The sequence below is a fragment of the Alligator sinensis genome, unplaced genomic scaffold (genome assembly GCF_000455745.1).
Source record: "Alligator sinensis unplaced genomic scaffold, ASM45574v1 scaffold85_1, whole genome shotgun sequence".
Taxonomy (NCBI): domain Eukaryota; kingdom Metazoa; phylum Chordata; order Crocodylia; family Alligatoridae; genus Alligator; species Alligator sinensis.
Window position 1 is genome coordinate 1,126,022 of NW_005841891.1, and position 24,475 is coordinate 1,150,496.

General features: G+C 46.0%; 2 protein-coding genes across 4 annotated transcripts in view; one reads left to right on the plus strand and one right to left on the minus strand.

The window, feature by feature from the left end:
* The window catches only part of AMN (amnion associated transmembrane protein), a 55,210-nt gene extending 51,871 nt beyond the window's left edge, over positions 1 to 3,339 (plus strand). The window contains exons 11-12 of the mRNA XM_025197184.1: positions 1,823 to 1,940; positions 2,835 to 3,339. Coding sequence (XP_025052969.1) covers positions 1,823 to 1,940; positions 2,835 to 2,948 — 232 coding nt within the window. The 3' untranslated portion in view covers positions 2,949 to 3,339. The remainder of the gene's footprint in view (positions 1 to 1,822; positions 1,941 to 2,834) is intronic.
* An 8,462-nt stretch (positions 3,340 to 11,801) lies between these two features.
* The window catches only part of CDC42BPB (CDC42 binding protein kinase beta), a 120,030-nt gene continuing 107,356 nt past the window's right edge, over positions 11,802 to 24,475 (minus strand). For all 3 annotated transcript variants that reach the window (XM_025197182.1, XM_025197181.1, XM_025197183.1), the window contains 8 exons: positions 21,310 to 21,906; positions 17,972 to 18,069; positions 17,782 to 17,866; positions 17,543 to 17,663; positions 17,332 to 17,449; positions 16,078 to 16,180; positions 15,921 to 15,991; positions 11,802 to 13,666 (listed from right to left, as the gene is read on the minus strand). In XM_025197182.1, coding sequence (XP_025052967.1) covers positions 13,535 to 13,666; positions 15,921 to 15,991; positions 16,078 to 16,180; positions 17,332 to 17,449; positions 17,543 to 17,663; positions 17,782 to 17,866; positions 17,972 to 18,069; positions 21,310 to 21,906 — 1,325 coding nt within the window. In that variant the 3' untranslated portion in view covers positions 11,802 to 13,534. The remainder of the gene's footprint in view (positions 13,667 to 15,920; positions 15,992 to 16,077; positions 16,181 to 17,331; positions 17,450 to 17,542; positions 17,664 to 17,781; positions 17,867 to 17,971; positions 18,070 to 21,309; positions 21,907 to 24,475) is intronic.

Genomic DNA, 24,475 nt, shown 5'->3' on the forward strand with positions numbered 1-24,475 from the left:
TGCTGAACACATCACTGTGTGTTTTCAAATTGGAGAGAGCTGCACTTATTTGGATGTGTTTGATACTACAGAACAGAGGGCAGGAAGAGAAGAGGAAAATGCCAACATCACAGCGATTTGTGAAGTATCTCTGGGAGCACTGTAGTATGTGTTTGTACTAGTTCAGGGCAGGAACTAAAGGCTGGGCTGAGGGAAGTGGTATTGTATTGTTTGAGGAGAGGTCCCTGCCCAGACCTTAGGGTGATCCTCCATGTTGTCCAGCATGTTCTCCAGGTATCTGTCCCACAAGCCACTGTCAGAGACATAAAAAGCTTGGTGTACACTTGCATTTTTTTACCAACATAACCGGTCTGGGAATGGGTGAGATCTTGCCAACATAGTTATGCTGATGAAAGACTCCTCTTCTCAATACAGCCACCAGTAGCAGCACCTGTATCCTAGTAGAGCTTATTTCACGCCATCAAATTGGGGTGAACTGAACCAGCATTAGGGATTTTTCTGCTGATCTAAATGGGAAGAGCTATCACTTTAAAGCTGACAGCATAGATAAGTGTCAATGAGGCCAAAATTTCCAGAAGAAGACCCACGTAGCTAGGCTGCTGTTGCATCCCAAAGGACACGGTCACTGTGGACACTGGCTGTGTCCAGGCAGCTGGAAAGCCAAAGCTCCCAAGTCAGGGTGCTTCTGCTTTTCCAGTTCATTAGTGTCATTTTTTTATCACTGAGCCCAGCTTGCAGGCACCATTTGTTTTTCTTGGTACTTGAAAAGCATCAAGATGATTAGCATTTCCTAGCAATAAAATAGCGGCTTCGTTTAATTTCTAAATAAAACTCCAAACCCCATAATTGTGATTCAATTATTCATCTCCCAGTGACGTTAATTTGGAAGCTGGACAGGCCTTCAAAATGAGTTTTTCACTGTGCTGAGTGAAAGTTCATGAAGTAATAAAAATGCGGCTGAATCCAAGAACAAGCCCTTCTCTTTGGCTGTTCTTGTCCACTGCAGGGGCTGAATTCCAGCCAGGGAACAAGTGCCATTTTGGCATTTGTATCCTTGCTGCTGGATATGCAAAAGTGGGAAAGTGAAAGGGTCAGCTACAGGCTCTGAGAGGTCTTCCCATGATGGTGACGATGCTCTGGATCCATTGTGAAGAGAAGCTGCTACTACCAGATAAAGTACCCTGAACCCTAAGGGAAGCCATAGTCACAAAACCACCCCTATATTCTAACTACTGCTTAACTAACGAGTTGAGAGAGGGAGTTTGATTCCCTTGAGGCACCCTGTGCCTTTAGACTGGCTTGCTTCTAACATAAAATATTAAGACCAATTCTGTGAAAGCAGAGCCATTGCTCACTTGTGTACTGGCCACAGTCGAGATCATGGTAGGCTCTCTACCGATCTCTAGTACCGAGCGCGATATGGTCCTAGACTGGGAGTGAAGGTCCTAGGTTCTATGGCACCTAATAATCAGAGGTTACTGATTTGAAGAGGTGCTGGCTCAAGCCTTCTCAGTGTAAATGGTCATGTTAGCACAAGAGGGGAAAATTAATAATTGTATTAAGTGGGGTTTTTTTTTTCTTTCTTAACTTCCTGCCTGATGAATAATTCCTTCCTCTCAGGCACAATGGCTCAGACCTGCTGCATCCAGCTTTCTCAAATGACAACTACGACCATTTTCTGGGGGCGGGGAGGTGTGAGGAGGGGCAGCATACTGTTCTACCTGGCATGTGAAGGAAAACCAGGTCACCAGAGGAGCTGCAACAGCAGCTGTCAGCGTTAAGAGGGTTCATGTTGTTGAGCTGAAGATGTGTTTCCCCCCAGATTGCCATCCATTCGCTTGGCTATGCTGCAAAACAGAATGGGGAACCAGGAGTCTGTGGAAGAACCTGGAGACAAAGGGTTTGACAACCCCATGTTCGATACGCCAACAAGCAAAATGGTACGTGCCCTCACTTCTCTCTTCCCTGGCTCAGAGCATCACACTGCCAGTCCTACCCACGGCCATACCCCCTGGAGGCCCAGCTGGGTGACTGGACCTTTTGTCTGTGTTGGGTGAGGAGCCCGTGGGATGGAGGACCAGCTCAGCATGTGGGAGTCTAGTCCCTGAAAGCTGCAACAGTGGACGTCCTGTGCACCACTAAGGGGGTCTCATCCTTCACTCAAGGAAAAGAGCCCTGCGCTATTGTGGTAGTGGAAGCTCTTGAGGTCATCCTTGCTGCAGATTGCTGCACAGCTCAGTGGCTGTACCGCAGCCAGAAGCTTGTCACAGTGTGGGACTTGTGTTCTCACATTACACACGAAAAGGAGCAGGCAGCCTGCATTTTGAGTGCATTTCAGGCTACCTGGGTATATCCAACATTTGGGGCTGAAGTGGGCTGGGAAACCTGCTCCTCTGAGTTACCAGCTGTGGGAAGCTGGGCTGGAACTCTCCATTCAAAGCATAGCTGGGGCCTTTCATTTTCTGGATGCCAAGTGGTGAAAACAGTGCTGGGGTAGAGATGTTTTGGAGAGAAAGATGTTTCTTACTTCCATGTGTACAGCCACCCTGGCCCAGCCAAAAGGAGCCGAGGGGAAACTTCTTCTAAGGGTTCTTCAGTCCGTAACAGTCAGCTATGGCATTTCTTGAACCCTCTGCCGACATCTGCCACTAGACACTGTTTGAGGCCCGATCCTGGGCCAGGCAGGATTCTAAATCTGGCAATTCCTGCGTGCGATACCTGCCAGGCGCACACCCACCGTATCGCCAGGCTCACGTTTGCTCTGTGTTGCAATGGCTTGAGCTTGCTCTTCCTCACTATTCTCCTCTCATGCTTTCTCTCTGTTTTTGTTGTAGGAGTTATCTGATGCATGCTCAGCAGAAGAAGTGATGAAGGAAATGCCTAATAAAGACAGTGGGGTTTATTTTGTTAACCCTTTATATGATGAAACTGAAATCAGCACAGCCTGATTCATACTAGCTTGGCCACTGTGAGCCTGGAACCTGATTTCACCTGACCTAAATATTACCCATTGTAAAGGGATAGTCATGGTGGTCTGTGCCACTGTGGGTACTCACTGATTCCAAAATAAGAATGACATTTTACTAGTTAATCTAAACTCTTTCTGAAACGGTGTAAGAGAAACAGGTCACGCCTTATCCACATGTATGTCCATTTGAGGTCACACTGGTATAAAAGTATAAGCTTAAATTCACATTTTAGTTTATACCAAATATAACTTGGCCAGGCAGACACTGACAATCTTCTCTGTAGTGTCAGCTGTGTGCTTTCTTCGCTTCCTATCCTACGCTGTTGTGCAGCAGTGTTACTATGTGCTGTTAAAGTGGTTGTATGCCAGTACATGGTAGAGTATCTCCAGATACTTTGCATCTCCATAGTCGTCTATGGCTTTGGAATTGTTTTAACCGAAATCATAGAAAAATAGGACTGGATGGTATCTCAGGAGGTACCTTGTTCAAGGCGAGATCACAACCGTCTTAGACCATGTTTATCGAACCCATGGCTGTGCCATGTAGCCACTGCTCTTTGCATTGATTTGGCTGCAGCAGCAGCAACTGGGGGTCTTCAGGCTCCCTTCCCTTCTCCAGCTCCAAGTCCTGGCACTGCCCCAAGGGCAGTGTGGAGCAGCATGGCACAGACCACAGTGTGGGCTCCTGCCCACCATGGTGCGACAGGGAAGCCCGCAGGTGGGGAGCTGAGGGTGAGCCTGGGGTGCCCAGGGAGCCTGAGGCCTACGATAGTGCGACCTGTGTGGCGTGTGACCCCTGTTGGAATAGCCCCCGGCTGCACAGACGTTGGACAGCCCTGCTCTAACCTGCACATAAAACCTGCATAGGGTGGGATTTCACAGCCTTTCTAGGTGGCCTGTTCCCATGCTTCACCTCCCTCAGTTAGAAATGTAATATCCAACCTAAAGTTCTCTTGTTTCAATTTAAGATGGTTACTTCTTGTCCTGTCCTCTCTGGACACAGAGTGGTTGATCCTTATCCTCTTTATAAAAAGCCCTTATGTATTTGAAAACCATTAGCAAGCCTCTCCTCAGCCTCCTTGGGTATCTACACGTGCAATTAATGTGAAGCAATTAACTCTGGAGCTTGTTGCTCCCAGGCATGCTGTTTGAATGTGCGCCAAGGCCTGCAGCATGTTGAGCTGGGTCGGAGCAGCCCCAGCTCGCTGGGAGTCCTGGGGAATCAATCTGCCAGCCTGGGGCTGCTCCCTGCTGGCCCAATGTGCTGCAGAGGGGCAGGCTGGCCGGGCACAAGGGTACCCCAGTGCGGGGCTAGCCATCATTCAGCTCCCACACTGAAGCACCCTCATGCCCCAGCCATCCCTGTCAGCATCTACATGTGCCTGCTGTGGAGTTATTGTATTAGTGCTATCCTGCTGTGGAGTTAATTCATTTACTCCAGCCTAATAGGGGTGCACGTGCAGATGTGTGACAGTTACTGTGGAGCTAATTAGTCTACTGCACAGTGAGCGTCTCATGTAGAAATGCCCCTCTTCTCCAGAGTAAATAACCCAATTCATTTAACCTTTCTATGTACAGCCTGTTTGCTAGAGCTCTAATCATTTGTGTTCATCTCTGAACAATTTCCAATTTGGCCACCTCTGTTTTGAACTGCTGTGCTCAACACTGGACACAGCACTCCAGGTGAGGCCTCACTGGTGCTGAAGAGAGTAGAAGAGTCACGTCCTGTGACTTGCACATGCCACTCCTGAGCCCTCCCTAAGTGCTTCCACAGGTTTTGGTGCTGGAGTCCAGTTTAAAACAACACTCAGCTGCTCTGTTGTTTTCCAGTGCCGAGCTCGATGCAGAAAGCTCTTACATGCAATCAGCAAGTGGTTTGTGTGTGCGTCTGAAGCAGCAGCCCTGGTAGGAAAACATTTGAGTCATCTTCTGGTTCCCTGACTGTGCTCATCACTTTGAATATCTGAATCTTATTTCCCACCCGCCCAAGATGGTTGCACAAGACCTGAGCAAATATTCATCTCCCTGTTTTCTATTGAAATGTTGTCACATTGTGGGTTTTGCCTTTCCTCTTAGTCAAGCTTGACATTTGCTATGAGAACGTCTTGGAGCTGCCTTTGTGTTTGTCATGTTGTTCCCTGAGGTGAGAGAGCAAATAGTTTATCAGGAAGATAGAGGAGTCGTAGGAGAACACTAGTCTGGAGCATTTGCTTCCTACATGACATTTAAGGACATGTTCAGAGCTAAAGTAGAGATAGGACTAAGAGGCACATCCTGTCCCTATCTACGTATGACATGTACCCAGGAGCAATAAGTGGAAATGCATCTATTCATTGATTTTTTTTTAAGGCCAGAAGAGATGTTTGTGATAAGCTCGTTTGACCGCCTGCATAACAAACACGGCCCCTAGGCCTGACAGTGTGGAAGTGTATGACTTAGCTTTGCATTTCTCTCTGTGGCCTCTCTCACATGCCTTGAGCACTCCACAAATTAGTGCAACAAGGCTCCCTTAGTGGGAATTCATTACAGAATAACTTTTAAATGAGTAGGCACTGGATTCTGAACGCATGGAAATATATGCAAATGATTGCAAATTTGCAATCTACTGGGTTTTCAGTAGGGCTTGTTGGCAGGTACCATACAGGAGGAGCTATGTTACTTTTTGTTTTGTTTTGTTTTCGTCTTTGGAAGACATTATCCTTTTTTTTTCCCAAGGCCTTAGAACTCCTCTCTCTCTCTGTATGTGTGTATGTATATGCATATATCTCAGCCTCTGACAAAACGTGACAGCTGATATACAGCATTTAAATGCATTACATGTGTCTCTGGGATAATGGCCCACAAGAGAGTCAGACAAAATTGAATTTGCCTGTCAATGTGTTTCACTCCTAGACCAAGCACTTTCCAAACGTAGCCTGGTGCCCAATGGCTCACTCACCTCAAACACTGCCATGAATAGGGCAAGGTTTGAGCCAAGGTATGGGGGCACCATGGCTTTGCCTACACACCCCAGCCTGGGTTACTACCATTGGTGCTACGTCCTACACTTCTGAATGGACCATGGCTCTATGGGAGGGACTAGGTCCCAAATATCTCCCTTCTGCATTTTATGGCAGCTTCAGGAGCCCTGAAAGAGGAGCAACTTCTGTCTGTGAGCCAGAAAGAGAAGTTGGAGAGCATGAGTAGGAAAAAAATGGATGGGAAGGAAGGGCTAGGCAGGGTGTTTTGTTTTCTTCACACCTAGCAACACTCCCTGGAAGCCAGATACAGCAGACACAGCAAGTACAACTAGGTGGTGGGCAGCAGAGCCGGGGGGAGGACAGGAGGTGACAAATGGGGAGGTTTGAGGCCATGGATGAATTAACCCGAGTCCCCTACAGCTGCCTTTTCGTGATCTTCAGTGTGGTGGAAGTGGCAAGGGCTCTCCCCAAGGACACAAGCCCCTGGTACCGAACGCTTCCTGCCCACGTGTGCCGAGCCACTCTCTGTCTTGAAACGAGACCAGGAGTGGAGTGGTGGGAACCCGCACTGTAATGGCAGGCATGCAGCAACAGCGCAAGGCAGGCGGGGCAGGGACAGCGGCTAGGCCTGACTCCCTGCCTGCCAGCGGTCAGGACACCTCCCCTATCCCCAAGCCTGGCTGGATGGCGGTACTGTAGGGCTTTGTCAGCGTCAATGGGAAAAAAGAATCGACGTGAGACATTTCCAAGCTAAATAATCTGAGCAGGAAAAGCTCAGCAGCAGAGCACGAGGGCACCAAACAGCAGGCACCTCAACACAGGGAGCGCAGGCAAAAGCAAGGTGCTGTGCGTGTGCCCTCAGGCGCCCTCCTGCAGAGCAGGGCCAAACCCATGTGCCAAGTGCTGAGCAATGCCAGGCCTAGCTCTTGGCCCAGCCCCGTGCTGGGCAGCGGGGCCAGCAAGCACCTGGCTGTCTCCCTGCTGCTGTAGCCGCTGAATTACAGATGCCATGGTAACCGTATGCTGGAGCGCAGGACGTTAATTTACAAGAGCAGATTTTTCACAAGTGCCACAAGTGCCTGCATCCTACACCAGGCAGCAAGGCCCCCCGCTGCCCCCTGCCCAAGACTGGGTCCCGGGGGGTGGACCTGGCAGCCTCTACTGACCCAAGTGTCCTGAGTAACCTTGGCAAGGACCTCAGGCTGTGAGGGCCACGGGGACATGGGTGCAGGGATGCTCCGGGGGCTGCACCTGACAGCTAGGCTAGGGGCTCTCAACAGGGCTGCACACAAGACCCTTTTGAGGGTGCCACATGCACCGGTGCTACCGCCACAGCTGGATGCAGTTGCCCCATCCCCCTTCTGTGGTGGCTGAGCAGGAAGCAGCCGTGGCAGGAGCAGCTGCCAGCCTGCAGGGCTCTCTGCAGATGTGTGCATTGCTGGGGCAGGGACCAGCAGAATCCAAATAGCCCAGGGAGGGGACGAGCAGGTCAGCCCAGCTGTGGGGCGATGTTGAAGCTGGTGGGCTCTGCCTGCCTCATGTCAGTGCCAAGACCCCCCACTTTGTGCATTTCCAAAGGACCAGTGGCGGGCGGGAGAGGGGAAACCTGAGCTGTCTGTGCTTTCACTGCCCGAGCTACTGCGGTCAGTGCAGTAGCAGGTCAAGGGTGCTGTCCCTTGACCTGCCTTGCTGCTGGGCCCAGGGCAGGATGTGCTCAAAGCTGTTGTGTGGCACGAGACCGAGAGCCAGAGTCATGCCCGTGCCTGGGCCCCAGGGACAACAACCTAACGCTGCTGTGGCTCGGTGCACAAGATGGCAGCAAGATGACATGTCTCTGCTGCGATCAGCTCAGCTCACAGCTCAGCCCCAGCACTGCCTGTCTTGCCCAGCCAAGCCCTGGCAGGGCCGTGTTACCAGCGGTGACCCTTCCTCTTGCCCCCGCAAGGCCCAGCAGCAAGCAAACACATTGGAGGCAGGGGGGAGGGGGGGGTCTCACTTGCTCCGGTTGCCCCCTTGGGCTCTCAAGACCCTGCACTGACACAGCGCGGCATGCTCCCAGCACTAGTCTTGGCTGCCGCTTGTGATCCTGCCTGAGCCAGGATTTATGCCAAATGTATGAGATGCACAGGGTTGGCTGCAAGAGTGGGTTTAATGCAAGCAGAGCCTGTGTCTGAGAGTGCAAACAGCCCAGAGAGGGTGCGGCAGACAGAGGAGGTTTCGGGGCAGTGCCCTGAGGAGGCTGGGACCAGTGTACCGGGCCAGGCCACGCCACATGTGCCCACCATGGATCACGGTACACAAAGGGCAGCACCAAGGGGCTCATTAACCTTGCGGGAGTCTGCTGAAACAGCACAGAAGGGGAGGGGGAGGGTGTAATTGGATTTTTTTTTCCCCCAGCTTTGCCTTGCTAATCGGTGCATTAATTAGACTTGGACAAGGTTCCTGGGATTGCTCGGGCAACATTTGGGTACCCGACAGCCTTGTTTAGCTCTTGATGCTGGGAGGTAGGAGCTCCCACTGTGACAGACTAATGCAAAATACATTAGCATTAATGGTTGAAGCTCTGGAGCCATTGGCGCCCAGCAGTTAAAAAAAAAAAAGCACTCACGGTAGTAACAGGCATCAGCCAGCACATCTCCCCTAGCCAAGAGGGTCAGCTATTGCCAGCCTGTGGGCTGGATGTGGCCCCCTGGAGCCGTGGCATCTGGCTCCTGGCTGTGGGGCTTCAGCTGCACTCACTTTCCTGTGCTGCTGAGCAGAAAATGTGGTGGTGGCTTGGTGCTAACACCATGGGCCCTGTGCCGCCACTGTCACCAAGGCACCCTCCCCGGCTCTGACCCAAACTCTCCCCCCGCACCATTGCGGTCTCTGGCCCTAAAGGTTGCTGCCTGCGGTGCTGGTGGCAATGCTGCGAGCAGGCGCTGAGCAGCTCCTCACAGGCCTGCCAGAGGGAAGCGTGGTTTGGTGCCTGGGCCCAGACACGCTCAGCAAATCCGGGCACCTAGCGACACATGGTCCCGAACAACTGTTTTCCTTTTTAGCAGGAGATGGCAGCAGCCGAGACACGGCGCTTCCCTGGCACGGAGCGGCTGCACTGCAGTGAGACAGATACTGTGGCGGTCGAGAAGCTCGTCGCTGCAGCATGCACGTCAGCACCCGTTACAGCCCCTTTTGTCTGGAGTTTCCTGCTGCAGCAGGCCAGGGCTGAGCAGGCCCAGACACAGCAGCACGCGCCCCCGGCATGGAGCAGGCGCGCAGCCCGGGAAGGGGCCTGTGAGGGGACAGACGTTAGAGCAGCAGAGAGGGGGGGGGCCACGGCTGGGCACCTGCTGCGCCGGTGCAGGGCAAGGCCTCGCATGCTGGTGGGGTTGAAAAGAAAGCAGCCAAGCAAACCCCCCCAGGGGGCTGCAGGAGCCGGCTGGCTCCTGCCGCTGTGGTCCTCGTCTGGCTGAACGGCTGCACTGCAGCTCTCGTGTCTGTCATGACAACCCCCATCCTGCTCACAGCTTGATGGGCACTTTGCCGACCTGCCCCTCAGGCCTTTAGCCCTAGAGTGTTGGCATCACTGGCAGTCGCATATTAACCCCTGCCCAGCTGTGACCTTGCTGGCACCTGCATTTCTGCTGCTGGCTGTGCAGCACTTCATTAACACCGGAGGCGCCAGCAAGACTCAGACTGGGCTCTTCTCCCTCTGCCCCCTGTGGAGCCTGGCACAGTGGGCACAGGGCCCAGAGCACCCACATCACAACAGCCCTGGCAGACCTAGCGCCCCTTGTCCTGTAACCCGGTGAGTTGGGAAAACCAGGTCCGCACCCCTCAGCAAAGGAGCAGGGGAGGGGGTCAACCAAGGTGCCTCCCTCCCTCCCAGGAGAGCGCCCTATGAAGCTGGAGGGGTGCTCAGGCAGGGCTCTCTCTTCTGATAGCTTGGACTAAAAAGGCAGCTGTTGGATTTCTCCTGGGACAGATGCAATGCCTCCCTCCAGTTGGAGATGAAACTCCTACAGAAGGGGCGTAAAGCCTCCCCCCGGCTCCCTGCTCCGTTTGCCGGTTTCTGAACATCTGGTTTGAAGCACCTAATCGCCCCAGTGTGTTTTGGAGGAGCCTGGGCACTCGGAGCAATTCCACCAGGTGGCAGGAGACCTAAGAGCTGGGTGTTAAAATACCCCCCACCTTAAGGCAGTCTAACCCTGGGCAGCTCATCATGAGCAAACCTAATTTTTATGAGCTCTCAAACTCCAGGGGCAAAGATGAAGTATTTACTTCTGTGTTATATGCACCGCACCTGCAGATGTAGCGTGCCAGTATTCTCACCCCCTCCCAGGGGCTATTCATAACGAAGTAGTGGTTTGCTCTTAGGATACCTGCCCTGCAGCTGGGATTGTGTTACTGGATCATTAGCAACACAAGACATTACAGGCAACTGGAGCTGAGCAGGTGACCACCCCAGCATCTTTACTAAAGTGAAGGTCTGGTCCCCATGTTGCTCTGGGTAGGAAATTCTCCACATCAGAGCCCTCATTGGCACTAGCTACCTGAGGCCTTTGAAAACCTGATCTCAGTGCAAGGATCAACCACTCAAATGCCAACCAGCACATTTTTCTCAGGCTTTCCAGGGTTGGTAACATCCTACCTGGACCAGAGCTTCAGGGATTAAGCCCTAGTGCTGCTGCACTGATATCCCACAAATTCTACATGAAGTTATTTTGATGTTTTAAAGACAATCCCTATGGCAACAGGGATAACAAGCCTTTAATTAGCAAGAGATGAGAACCAGAAAGTCATTTATTTTAGAGGGAAGGGACACAACAGAAAGAAGGGCTGCCTCTTCTGAGTAGGATAGAAAGTGGGGGATATTTTCAATACTGAAGTAATTCACGCATTTCTGATCACTTCCTGACATGCTTAAAATTGAGCCAGGCCTTTGTATTGGAGCAAATGCTATGTATTTGACCCTGCTGCACCTTCACTTCCCTACTCGGCCTTTAATATACACAGAAAAATTGGCATGACAAATCATGGATGTGTAACTCCCCCCAACCAGACACAAACCTGTCTGAACGCTTCCTGCATGTCCAGTTTGTTACATTCCCATCCGCTGTCACGCACTTCTCAGGTGGACCACGCGTGTGCACTCTCTCTGTACTGGAGCGTCAGTCTCAAGGCACTGCCCTGCCGCAGCATGCAAGAGACCCAGTAATCCTTCAGCCTGATTAAGGAACAGCAGTGTTCAAAAGCAGAGGTCCAGCCAGGCCTACTCAGCTGGAAGGATGCTGGTGAACAGTAGGGGGAAGTCAACACTATTTGAGGACTCCTCTGAAGTGCAGAGGAAGCGCACGGCACTGTACTCCAGAATGGATATGGGAAAACGAGGTTTCAGCTCAAACGCCAGCTGTATGGTGCTCAATGGCAAAGCAGCACGTGTGGCATTTTAAGACTAAACATTGTTCAAATCCCCTCTGTGTCCAGGCACCAGAGGACTGATTAAAACCATGGTGCTTCAGCCCAGGCATTTCAATTCCCATACTTGATATTGCCATAAGTGTATTTCAGTTTCCTCTGGAACGAGTGCTTTAAGCAAGCCGGATCTTTCAGGGTCTTTACGGCTTTACTGCATACGTAACATCCATTAAGGAAAGTATCTGAACAGATCCCTTGTCCCTTCACTGGCACTTCAGCCACCAACAAACAGTTGTTCTAAACCACTGCAAATAACCTACCATGAGTCAGAGTCTGAATTAAATGACAATCCTTGAAGACCAAATTGCAAAGGTTTCTCTTTGCTATTGAATGAGTCTGTCTGCACAAAAGTGCACCCTGATCTCATATTGCTCATGAATGGAGTGTAAAAAAAAAATAATTTGGTTGGTGATGAATGCTTCAACTAAACACGGTGAGTTTATTATGAAATGAACCTGGTAAAAGCATTTGTACATGTCAAGACAGACCAGTATGAACTTTAAAACCTCCCTCCTCCGCTTTATTGACAGGTAAATTGTTCAAAAATGTTCTCACAATTCAATAATTACAAAGACTTAGACTTACATTAAAAAAGTAAAAACCAGAAAACCCCCAAAGCAGTAGTGTCCAGCTCTAAGTGAGCACCCTTTATCGATAATCTGAGAGAAAGCAAGTACTGTCAAACACTTAATGAAACAGGATTAAATGTTGACTAGAACACTCAGTTTAAACTAAGTAAGTGCACGTCCTATACAGTGTTTCAGAAAAGAACATTAGCCATCGGTATATCATTTGCCCATTTAAACCAAATTTTAAATAAGTGACATCCAACTGTCATAGAATTGGCACAGAAGGCACACTAGTGTGACAATGACAAACTGGATATGCCAGCCACTGAAATAATTACAAGCTTTTCATGAAACGTGGTCACAAATCCTTGATTACTAAATGTATAATACATGGAAGCATGAGATTAAATATACACGCAAAACATCACCACTGCACGTGGGCCATAGCAAAATATACAGGAGTGTGTTGTGCATTTTTCTACATGATCAATATGTGATTAATAATCATGGGGTCTTCATGCAGGTGAGGATACAATTAATGAAAAAAAGCAGCACCCTCGTTTACACGTCCTTCACGTTCCACTTTGGTTACCAATACAAGACTGGTGTTTTAGTATGATACAATCCCTTAATTCAAGCAGACTTCAAGGGTAGTGTTCCCACAAGAACGCTTGCTAGCTAAAAAAAAAAAATAAAAGAAAAAAGTAGTGTATCTTTACACTGAAAAACCAAGAGAAAACTTCTCAGAAGAGGAGAGCAGGAACTAGGAGTAAAATCCGTTTTCACAGCAGTAATCACTGATGTTTTAAAAGCCCTGACTAATGATCGTGACTGGGGCAGGGGCTAAAAAGCGGGGTAAGGGCAAAATGTTATTGGTTACAGTCCTATGTACAAGACTTATAACTGGGTAGAAAGATAGACAGTTGTGTAGCTGAATATGTAATGGCTAAATGAATTAAAAGGCCACAATACTATAACCAACTTTCCTTTGACTTCCTGATGGTTTTACTGATGTTGGAAACAACCTACAGCTTCCTACCATTCTCCTAAAGGCTTAGGGAACAAACAGTTATGGGAAAAAGGGAAAAGTATAGTCATCTGAGGATGCAACTAAACCTGCTTGTATTTCCTATTCAGAGATCCAAATTTTGTCTAAAAGGATTTCCTGCTAATGAGACATTACATCATTCTATAGAAAAATAATATTCCTGATACTGCTTAATAATAACACTATCAGCATCTCTTCTCTATTTCTTTTTCAGCATAAGAATAAGACTATTTACTGGTGGCTGTCAATGCTTCTATGCAAAGTAACTGCATCATCGCTGTGCAGAAAGGAATCAACCATGACTGAACAGTGAACAATTCTGCATAAAAAGCCTGATCCCTATATTGTAGTCAAGGGTTTTTCTTCATTTCAATATTTTGTATCTACAATCTGGACGTAATAATTATTTCTTGTGCAACACTAGAGATTCAGCATCAGCCTTGGCACTAGCATCTGAGACAGCTTGGCCCCGTTCTGGAATACTCCGTGGAGTAGCAGATGATCAAAGTCGGAACTGGTGGGAGTTGTAGTGTTACGCGTCACAGGTTGACTGATCCAATCCATCTAGTGTCAGCTGATTCCTATGCGGAGAATTGGGACTTGGGGGACCGCTTGGGTTTGAGCTGTTAGAGGGAGTAGAGTGTTTGGTGGAGTCTGAATCAGGCTGTTAAAGAGAAACATTAAAAAGGATTACATTTCTTATTTAAAATATGCTGCAACTAAGAAGCTCTCCAGGCACTTCACAAATTATCCTGTGTAACACATTTATGAGGCAGGCAAGCGTGGGACTTGTTTTACTGATTCAAGTGAGACACAGAGAAATGTAGGGGCTGGCACAAAGTGAACTGAGGTTAATGCAAGTATTTCCATTAGTGGCAGTGGGCTTGGATCAGTCATTTACATGACTTACTGATACCAGACAAGTCAGGAAAAGAACTCAGGAGTTGCTCCTTCCTTTCCTAATTCCCCCCGTAAACTACTCTTCCTTAGCCACTAAAAAGCTATTCCCTGTACGAAAGCAAAATTTGTTTGTAGTTGCTGTAATGCAGGATTTTTCAGGAAGCTCTCTTTTGGCGACTGAAACAGATAAAAATAGAGTTTGTTTGCACATATGGTATATAAATAATTCTACCCAAATGCTTCTGTTTTTGGGTAAGTAGAGATGGAAAGAAGTTAAACAGTTTGCAAATTGTTTACCAAGTGGCTCTGGCAGCATTTTGACTGCATGACTACGAAGTATTTTGACTGCATGACAAAAATCATAGATGCCAAACAGACGGGATGCCAAGGTAGGTCCAGAAGTAACAGGTATTTACTGGAGAATCCTTCCAGTGAGTAACTCAGTTCAGAGAGCCTATCCGTGGTCGTTTTCCAGATGTCCTGCTGATAGTTGGAACTCTGCCTCCAAATCTTGGTCCTACCTCAGCAGCCAGTTGGCTACTTTCCCACTCTTTAGGTGCAAGTTGTAAGGCCTGACACTGCACATATTCATGGCTAATGAAAAGCTTCATGGGGAAACCACTGTCACTACTGTCAGTTATTTTTGGGAAGGGGAATTTATATTTAGCAGAAAGACTGAAAGGTGACATCCTTGAATGATGTTGTTCCTGAGATTGTCTTGGCTCAGATATACAAGGCCATCTATAATAAGATTATTCTGACAACACAAACAATTGAATTCATGCTGTGACACATGGCAACGAGCCGTGGGGGAAAAATGCTATAAAGTTGCAAAGCAGCATTAGAGCTTAATTCTACACATATAATAAAGTATTACTTTTTAAATGAAACTCTACGTGACAGCCAGAACAAACCTGAATAATTACACAAATATTTAAGTCCTACCAGAATACGCATCTACGATTAGTAGCAAATCATTAGAATATAGACAGTACAACAATGAAAACAAGATCTGCAGGTGGCCAGCAGCCGAAAAACATCAAGATCTTTTTGTGCCTACACGCAGAATCCCAATTTTAAAATGCTTGCTCTGTGTGGCTTATTCAAGGCAACTACAAGCCAGCACAGAACTCTGGGCCATGACCATCAGAAGTGCCGGGGGTTTGAGGTGTACAACCAAAGAGAAGCAGATTTGTTTGTAGGTAAGTAGAGAAGCAGTCACCTAAGCAATCGCCCTCTGAAAATCAGGTCTTTAAAAATTAGGCACTCAAAAATCACTGATCGCTTGTGAAGATCTTGGTCTACGGGTTTAATCTCCTAGTTATGTTTCTAACACTTCCATCATAGGAAAGACTAGGTCAGGGTCAATACAGGTGAAATAGCTCACTTTCACTACACTGCTGAAAGACCCTGGAGTTTCTCCTGTTTATACTGCTACAGCTATCAGGAAGGCAGAAGGCAAGGCAGGCTTCAGAGGTATGACATTTTGTAAGCAATAACTCACTTTGGTAGCAACAGGCAACAATGTCCTGGCAACAACCAACTTCATCAGAGGCTAACAAAAGCTCATGCCTCTGAATCAGTTAGTCTCTAATGCCTTTGACATGTTACATTTTTTGCACTATATATGCTGTTTCAGTGTGACAAAGCAAGTGTCCACACATTCACAGCCTCCCAGAATCCCAGAGCCATCCACTCTGCTTCCCAAGGGTGGAGGGAGGCAGGGCAAGCAGGGCTCTCTGTTAGTTCTCCCAGCCAGCAAGCTGTCAGAGCCCTGCAGGGGCTCTACTGCCACGGCCGTCAGTCTTGCCAGCGCTCTAGCAGTGGTGGTGGTGGTGCTGCAGGAACAACCATCACCACTGCCCGAACCCTGGGAAGAGCTGGGGTTCTGGCAGAGGCAGAACGGGAGTCTCTCCCACCAGATCAGCCCTTGTGACATGGGTGGTGCAAGAGGAACCCATCTCTACCTTGCTCAGGCAAGAAAAACTATAAAATGTCAACATCAATCTTCATTTTACCTCTTTGTCAAACTCCTGGTCAGGATCGGACATACTGCGCAAAGGCATGACTCCTCCCACATCGCTGCCACCTGCCAAACAAAGGCATTTTACACCTCTTGTTGAAACAATGGAAGTGATAACCTGGGGGGGGGGTGTTGCTTGTTTTCAGTCTTACTTGATGAGGGCCATGAAATGTAGGTTTTGCTTTTCTGCTGCTGCCGTGAGAGGTTAGCTGCAGGGGGACATGCTTTCTCATCTTGCGCAGGAGGTAAGACGCTCTGCAACAGAAACCAAGCAGACCATTAGCTGGCAATAAGATAACCCCAATTAAGGCTCCCCCCCCCCATAAAAGAAGTTCTAACCTAATTTCACAACTCTGCTTCTGAAACGATTACACAGCATTGTTTCAGAAACAAAAACCAACCCACTGCACTTGCTTCACTGCATCCATACACGCACCCTTCAAACACCCTCAAAGAAAGCACTGAACCCGAAAGTGGCCATGAGAAATTCCTTCCAGCTGCTGGAGACAGGAATCACTGGAACCTGAGAGCCAGCAAACCCTTTATATAGGGGTAGTGACACCACCACCAGTTCCGTTTTCCTGTCTCCTCCTGCTGGGAGGAAGGATGCATTATCCTTATCTGGACTAGCTAAAAATGATGAGAGAAATGCTGGCAGCTTTTAAATGGAAGGTAGGAGAGATACAACTGTACGTTCACAGCTTACTCTGACTTAACTTTGTTTTAATTTAGCAGCTGACAAAGGGTTATATTTGTTAATTCCAAGTACAAACAAGAAAAGCAGTAAACAATGACTTACATGCATGCTAGTATTTAGCTTCCAATTGGGTTAGTTTCCCCCAGTAATTTTGCTCTAGTATTAGCAAAGTGCCACTGCACACCATTCCAGTTCCTAAGGTTTAGAGCTACTCCTACCCTTGCTAAGGAAGCAGAGGAGGGAGAGGAAGAGGAAGAAAGCAGAGGGGAGCCTTGCAGTGAGGCCTGGTCATTCTGGAGAAAGATTTCAGCAGAGATAGGGCTCATGTGATAGACGTGCTCAAAGCTTGTTGGAGGTGATATCAGAGCAGAGTGTCGAGAGGATGAGGGGGAAGGAAATTCATTCTGTTATTTTAACAAGACAAACAAGAAAAAGGAAGGAGGAGAGACTGATTATTTATAAAATACTATCAAACTCCTGGCAGTGCTATTTGTTTCTTCTAGCTTTCCATTTGTAAGCCGGCTACGTATATTTCCTTGTATAGGATTTAGAAGCATTAGGCATCGTAATAGCATACAGTGTTTGAAGTCATGACAGGAAAGTGAATGATTTTGTCTGCTTATGCTTAAAACCCTATACATTCCTTTCTGTGCAGCTTTTCCATGCAAAGCTGAACATGAGTATCCCCTCGCCATTATACTGATTTTACCAGTGGGAGATCCATGAGAACTTGCATTCCATCTCCTGGTCCCATATGAGCCACGTGGTTGAAATTGGTCGGGTTGGAAATCATTTTTGACCTTAACTCAGGATCTCTAAGCATTTCTCTGGGAGGGGGGAAAAAATATAGAATTTTTTAAAATATCTGCAATCTTTCCATTTCAAGGGGTACAAATTATGCAGAGAATGTAAATTCTTACCGCCTTTGTTGCAGTCTCTCTTCTTCAGGAACCTTAAAGACAAATCTCCTTTTACTTCTAGTTCGAAGCATTTGCTTTTTGCTGTTATCAGAAGTTTCTGGCACACTGAGGACTGCTCCTGCTGCACCACAAACACAATGCAGTCACACATGTGCATTAAATACTCATACAATAAAATCTACCTACCAACATGCATTGTTTTAAAAAAATGTGATTCCTTGAATCTACATTTTACTAACCTGAGAACTTATTCTTGAAATATATTAGTCGCGGCGGCTCACAGTTCAGGAGATTCAGTGTGCCCTCCACATTTAGTGGTCTGATCTGTTTTGGAAACAAAGGGAGGAAAAGAATCAACCCACGTCTGGCATACACAGGGGAGCCTACATGCCAATTCAGAAAGTTGTACAACAGAAGCGAACGACTTACTCTTCTAAGGCCAATAGTCTGAACCCACTCCATAGTGTTAACATCGAAGACATCAATGCCGTATTCACTATACACTGTTATGTATGAAGAGTTGCAACCTGGAACAGATTAAAAACAACAAAAACAATGGGGAGCTCAGCAACTGTGGAGTTGGAATAAGTTTGGGCAATGCTTCTGTAACAGTGCATGTTTAATCAGTTATGTGGTATGTGAGAAGTGAGAGGAGTGAAAAATTAAAGATAATAGGTCTCCATTCTTTCAAAGTTGCCCATCTTTAAGGTAGAGACTCTAATAGGCCCTCTTGGGTTGATGCTATTTTAGCAAAATGTTTGCTGTGGACAACCACTGCTACCCTGGAATATTTCTTTATTGTGATATTTTGGATAAATTCACTGCTTTTGACTTCATATTATGATTTTAATCATCTTAAGATGGTGTCTAGAGCCTACACAATAAGTGTTAAGAATATCAACTTGCTATTCCATAGGAAAAACAGCCTCTTTCAGGTTACTATTTATAAAGATGCAGTTTGCTGCATTTTGAATATGATGCAAGTTTATGACACACAGCCGGCATAGGTGGCAGGGTCACCATCTGTGAGGCAAGTCATTCAAGGTTTTGCCACCAATCTTAATTTTCATTTCCTCTCTTCGGATCTGAATAATTTACCAACATGCACATATATACCCAAAGGTACCATCAGGTTAATGGAACATACCACTTGGGACTTTCAAACTTGCTCTCTCTCTCTCTCTTTCTGAACCAACGTCAAATCAATTAGCAAATAACTTTAGGTTAGCTCAGAGGAAAATGCAAAGAATCAGGACATCTTGACAGCAAGCAGCTTGCATCAGAAAAAGGCCCATGTTCCTTGGAAAGAACATCTACTATTGTTCATGTGCGATTTTTGGATGGGGGGGGTTGAGAATTGCTTTAATAAATAAGGAAGAGGAAAAATGAAACAGGAAAGCCTAATATACAATTAAATCTATGCAAGAGAACAATCAAATAGAGGGAAGTCTAGAACAGATGGCTATCATGAACCAACCCCTATCTTCTAGAAATGACTTAATGCCTGGACAGGTTTACACATACACATTGGTGTAACTGGTATAACACTATGGTAGAGGGGCAAGGTGGGGGGGAAGAAGTGATAGACAGATAATGCAAACTCCTAAATGAGGGTAACTTCACCCAACTGGTAGAGAATTACCCCTGACAGAATTAAGGTGAAATGCTATTGTCGCACCGTACAGCAACTTAGGGGTCTGTTCACATCGCTCCTGGGGTAGCCATTAGCTCTCAGCCCCCTAGTAACAAAGCATCCCAGAGGCAGTGTATTGTGAGGGCTAATTCAGGTCAGCTGCAGATGTCTGTGCTCCACCTGGTCAGGGCCATATTCAGATAGACTCCTTCCCTAATGTTAGAGTAGTGGCTCTCGACTCCCCCCAAGTCAGGGCACCTTCCACCACTTTTCTGAATTTGGCAGCACTCCTGGTTGAGAACCACTGTTGTGCTTCCTCCGATGACCTTGGTGGCTCTCAACCGGGGAACTGCCCGTCACTCCTGCCTGTAGGGTTTCCTGATAAACCTAAACCAAGCAGGAACAGAGACATAACGAATGGAGTTTTGAGCCCTAGGCAAACTCCCCTGTGCCCAGGAGGTGGAGGAAGGGCAGGGGTCCAACCCTGCATGCTTCTCCTGGAAACAAGGGTGGGCAAAGTACACCTCTGTTTTTTGGAGAAGCATGTGGGGGTGGACTGGGAAAGGCTGCAGGAAGAGAACAGGCTCTAGCTGCTTCCTGATCTACCTCCACAGGAGGCATGCAGGGCATTTTAACCTGGCCATGGCAACACCCACGTCCCAGCACCGCTGGAAGGCACACTGCGCACTGCAGAACTACCGTCTTAAAGGGAGAATGTGTCCCATCAGTAAGATCTAGAAGTTAAACAAATTCCACCACATGATATAATCTAACAGCCAACCTCTTAGTAACTGCAAAAGGAAAAACAACCAAATGCCTCTTCCAGTTTTGTGTCCTCATAAAGGGGTAAGTAAGGAGGAAAGGACAAAAAGCCACCCACAGCACTAACACACACAGCACCAGAACGGAGGCAGGAAGAGTAGGCTAGTGAAAAGGAAAGTAACCCATTGGCAGTAGGGCAAGTGATCTTCCCTACTTTATCTCTGGGTCAATGCCAAACTGCAAACTGAACGTGCAAAAGATCTGAAAAAGCTCATGATAATAGAAAGTAGTAACACAGCACTCTACTACACTCATTTACTGAAATACAATACAACAAAAACTGCTGGAAAAAACAAATATTAGTTTTGGCTAGCCTTGTTTGAAAGTGAATTTGCTGACTACATCCCTTCCTGGTGTCCCTGGTTCAAACTCTGATGTACAGAACTGAGTCAGTAAAGCAGTATTCTGTTGAGCACTATTAAACTAAAATAAACCATTAAGGGCTGGCAGTTTGGGCAGCTAGTTTACTCCGTGCTTGAATTCAGTATTTATACACTTGCTTTCTCTCTGTCCCTAGGCCTTCAGAATGAATTCTCATTGACATTTAAGCTCCATATTGTTTATAATAAAACATAAAAAAATATCATAGTAAAAATAAACAATAATGAAAAAAATTTCTAAACTGCCAGCAGGCTGCTGACTCATTTGTGCCCTGCCCTAAAGAGCTGACAAATCTCAGAGCTAGACCAGGGTGAAAAACATAACACATTTGGGGAAAACTTTCAAGTGAAAGGAGGGGAAATGTTATGATCAGCTCCAGCTCTAACAAAAGCATCATTTTTCTTGACTCCTGCCCTCTTAGGAAGTCAGGAATTCTGATTTACACCTTTGTCAATTTTTTTTGAGCCCAGCATGCAGAAAGTAACCAGAAGACAACTTTACTTTTAAATCTTGTAGCAAAGTAAGCCATGATTTCTATAATAAAGAACTTGCATACTGATCTGTCTTTTGGTATCTTGTATCCAGGTTACTCTTGGGTCAATCAGATATGAATTTCACGTGGAAACTCTTATCTTGCCTTATGTCTAGGGTTTCCTAGACATAAGGCAAGGTTTCAGAAGACAGGAAGGTTTCCCCTTCCTGTCTTCTGTGACAAAAAAAATTCTTTCTGGTAGCATCCAGGATTTCTGCACCAAGTGTAAGTGTGGTGATCTTTAACAATGCTAACAGGAGGGAACACTATCCTATTAATTCATCAACATTTCAACTGGAGAAGTTCAGACAATACCAAAGCAAAATAGAATACGTGCTGAATATTTTTAGACAAGTAAAGCAGCAACAGCGATATTGCAACAGAAAAACATATACATACTACAGGCAACAGGAGTTGCAGGCCACATTAGTTCCTGCATGCGTGACCTTCGACCTTGTGAATCGACGTACAATCCCATATGGCTGAAGCAAAGCAGGTATTCCTCATTACTGAGTTCCACAGCACAAAGGGCATCAAAAGACTGCTGTGAGAGGAACATAAGCGAGGGGTCATTAGGATTTACCAGGTTTATAGACTGTCCGTCTCCCTGGATGTTCAACAGAGAGAACCCAGACTGGTAGCCAACACAGAGCTTGTCCTTGAACACTGACATCCACTGTACGGTTCCTGGAGCCTGAATTTCACTGAATTTTTTGTGGAAAGGTTTAGTTCTGTGAGTTTCATAGCAAAGAACCTGTCGTTTGACTGCCACAAACAAGCAAACGGAAGAACTTTTCTTCAGTGTTCCAGTTGTAATAAACTGGCAGCCTTTAGTTTCTGGAAGTTTGATATCAAAGTTGCCTTCTGATCCATCCAGGGAGGCCCAGGGGTATAAGTGAACGTGATGGTTCCGACCACAGACGAGGACGATAATTTTCTCTTTGGGCACAGGCTCTATCTGGTACACCTTCTTACAGTCAGCAGCTCGGACTATCACTGCAATAAAGAACAAATACTACCATATGATAATACCTCCAGGCTTCCACAAGTCCGCTGTAATGTACGAGTGTCGGAAATGTATTTAGACAAGCACACACCCTCTAAAGGAACAGTACCGACCCTTGGGCCTAGGCACCCCACTGCCATTTCTTAAATGCACAGCCATGAAATATACCTCTCTTCCAATTCCCCTGTTCAGTGATAAAAGTACCACAGCTACAGCGACACGTGGCAGCAAAATACACGTGTAGGGTCTTGGACATCTTCCACCACACTTCACATTTCCTCAGATAGGGAAAAATAAATGGGCCTTACACTATGCCCCAAAGGTCAGGAAATTGAAACCATTATGAAATCCAGTCAATGACTTCACCTCCCAGAGAAAGGAGTATTTCGATCATTAATAAATGAAGGGGAAACCAGGGAATTGGAGGGGTGAGAGAGGGCAAGGAAGGAGCTGGAAAGACAAACATTTTTTTTTCTAAACGTTAAAGACAGGAAAACACAAAGTATTGTAGAGCTGGACAATAGCTCTTTGACCCAGGTGTAGACATGGGATGCCAGAGATCAAAGAGAAAATGAGAGCCAGAAGGAAGCACATTCCCATTAGTGGCTCTAGGAAAAGTCAACATGTTGGGAGGTTTAAGGTAAGCGCCAAGCAAGTCTGAAATATGAATTTTGTGTTAATATGTAAAACACAATCTTATAAAACTCAACCAACACATACTCATTAGCCTTTGGATATCAGGAATTTTATTTATTTTTTATTTTCTATTAGAATAAATACTCAAGCATTTCAAAATAAATATTTGAGGAAAAAATAAAATTATGAATTGATGCTTACATATATTGTCCAACAAATGGCAAAGTAGTATAGTCAACTACTAGCGTTTGCGCATACACACACACACACACACACACACAAAAACTAATTTTGGATATGAGATCAAATACCTGATTTTTTTCCTTTTCTGCCTTGCACAGTAGATAATATATTTGTAGACATTTTCCAAGAGATGGTAAGCAATCTTATTTTGCAAGATCTTGCTATAGATACAATATGATGCTAGCTTGTCCAAGTCTAGCCCTCATTTCAGTTTTTATTTGGAAGTAAAAATGTAAGCTTTTTATAAGAGATCCTGGATAAAGGCATCAGATATGACCAAATGGACAAAAAAAACCATCTGCTGTTAATTTAAAGAATACTACTTATGAAATGAACAAAATTCAGGGTCTTGCTACACAAAATGCAGTATACACAATTCAAGTTATCTCCTCCTAATTTGCTGAAACAGGAAGGTTGATATATTCCTCTTATTCAGCCCACTTAGCTTCACTATTTAAATAGTCTGGAGGATCACTTAAATGCATACTCATTTCGCAAGGATTTAAATTACCTGGATTATTTTGTTTACATACATAGTCCTACCAAAATCCATGAGGTTACTCACAAGTAAAATGATGCCTATGCTTAAGATCTTGTAGTACAGTAGCCATTGGAATATAATGAAAGAAAATATTAAACACTAAAGAGAATTCTAAGCAAATCTTACACTTCCTGTGTATAAGGTTCCTCAGAGAACTAGTATGTTTTTTTAAAAGTTACACAATTCCATAGTATGTATAGTCCTTTTTATTGTACTATAGTGCAAGCATGCGTTTTTACTTGATGAATTTCTGTCGCTATTCAGTTTTTGAAGTCCAATAAAAACAATTAATTAGGAAATATACTTTTAAATTCTGTGTTTATTGCTCCATTATGAGTTGTATCATAAGAATTCTTGCACTACCGCAAGCTAAACATAATTTTATTTTATTATTTAGTGTTAGGAAGACAAAATTAGATTTTGAGTTGCTTGAAGAATTTAAATACGTTTAACATTAAAAGTTTACTTACAGCATGATATTAGCATTGGTGACTTTTCTTGAAAGCTGGGTTGGGCCACTATAAATGTTGGTCAAACTTTGGCCCATTATGGATTTTAAAACACTATTCTGAAATGTGCCATAGCATCTTCCTGTCTACCATGGTCCCCAAGACCCCTTAATTCTTCATAGCTTTTAGCCACTGGGGCTTTGTTTCAAGGCTGTAAAGGGTGTCTAGCTACTCTGATAATGGAGTAAGTAGAAAGGAGACTAACAGGTAGGACACCTTGGGCATTACTAGATGTGCTCCAGGAGGTGGGGAGAGGGAGCTTTAATTAGCAAGCCACGCTAATTAAAAGCACCTGAGTGTCACATATTAGCGACTCTGCTGGAAAAATGGCAGTGGGGCACTTTGAACTAAAGCTCATTAGAATAAGCTTTAGTTCAAAGCACCCCCCACCATTGTTTCAACACAGGGACACCGATACATGTGATGCTGGAGGCTGCTGGAGTGTGTTAATTTTCATGCTCCAGCAGACTCGATTGAGTCTGCTGCGAGATGCTGCGTTTACATTTACAGTACATAGAGCAGCCTTCATGCATGTGTGTAAGTGCCCCTTGTTAGCATTTAGTGGGTCACAAAAGACAGACCTAGTAACAGCTACTTCCTTGGGAGAAGAATATTGGTCTTACAACAAGT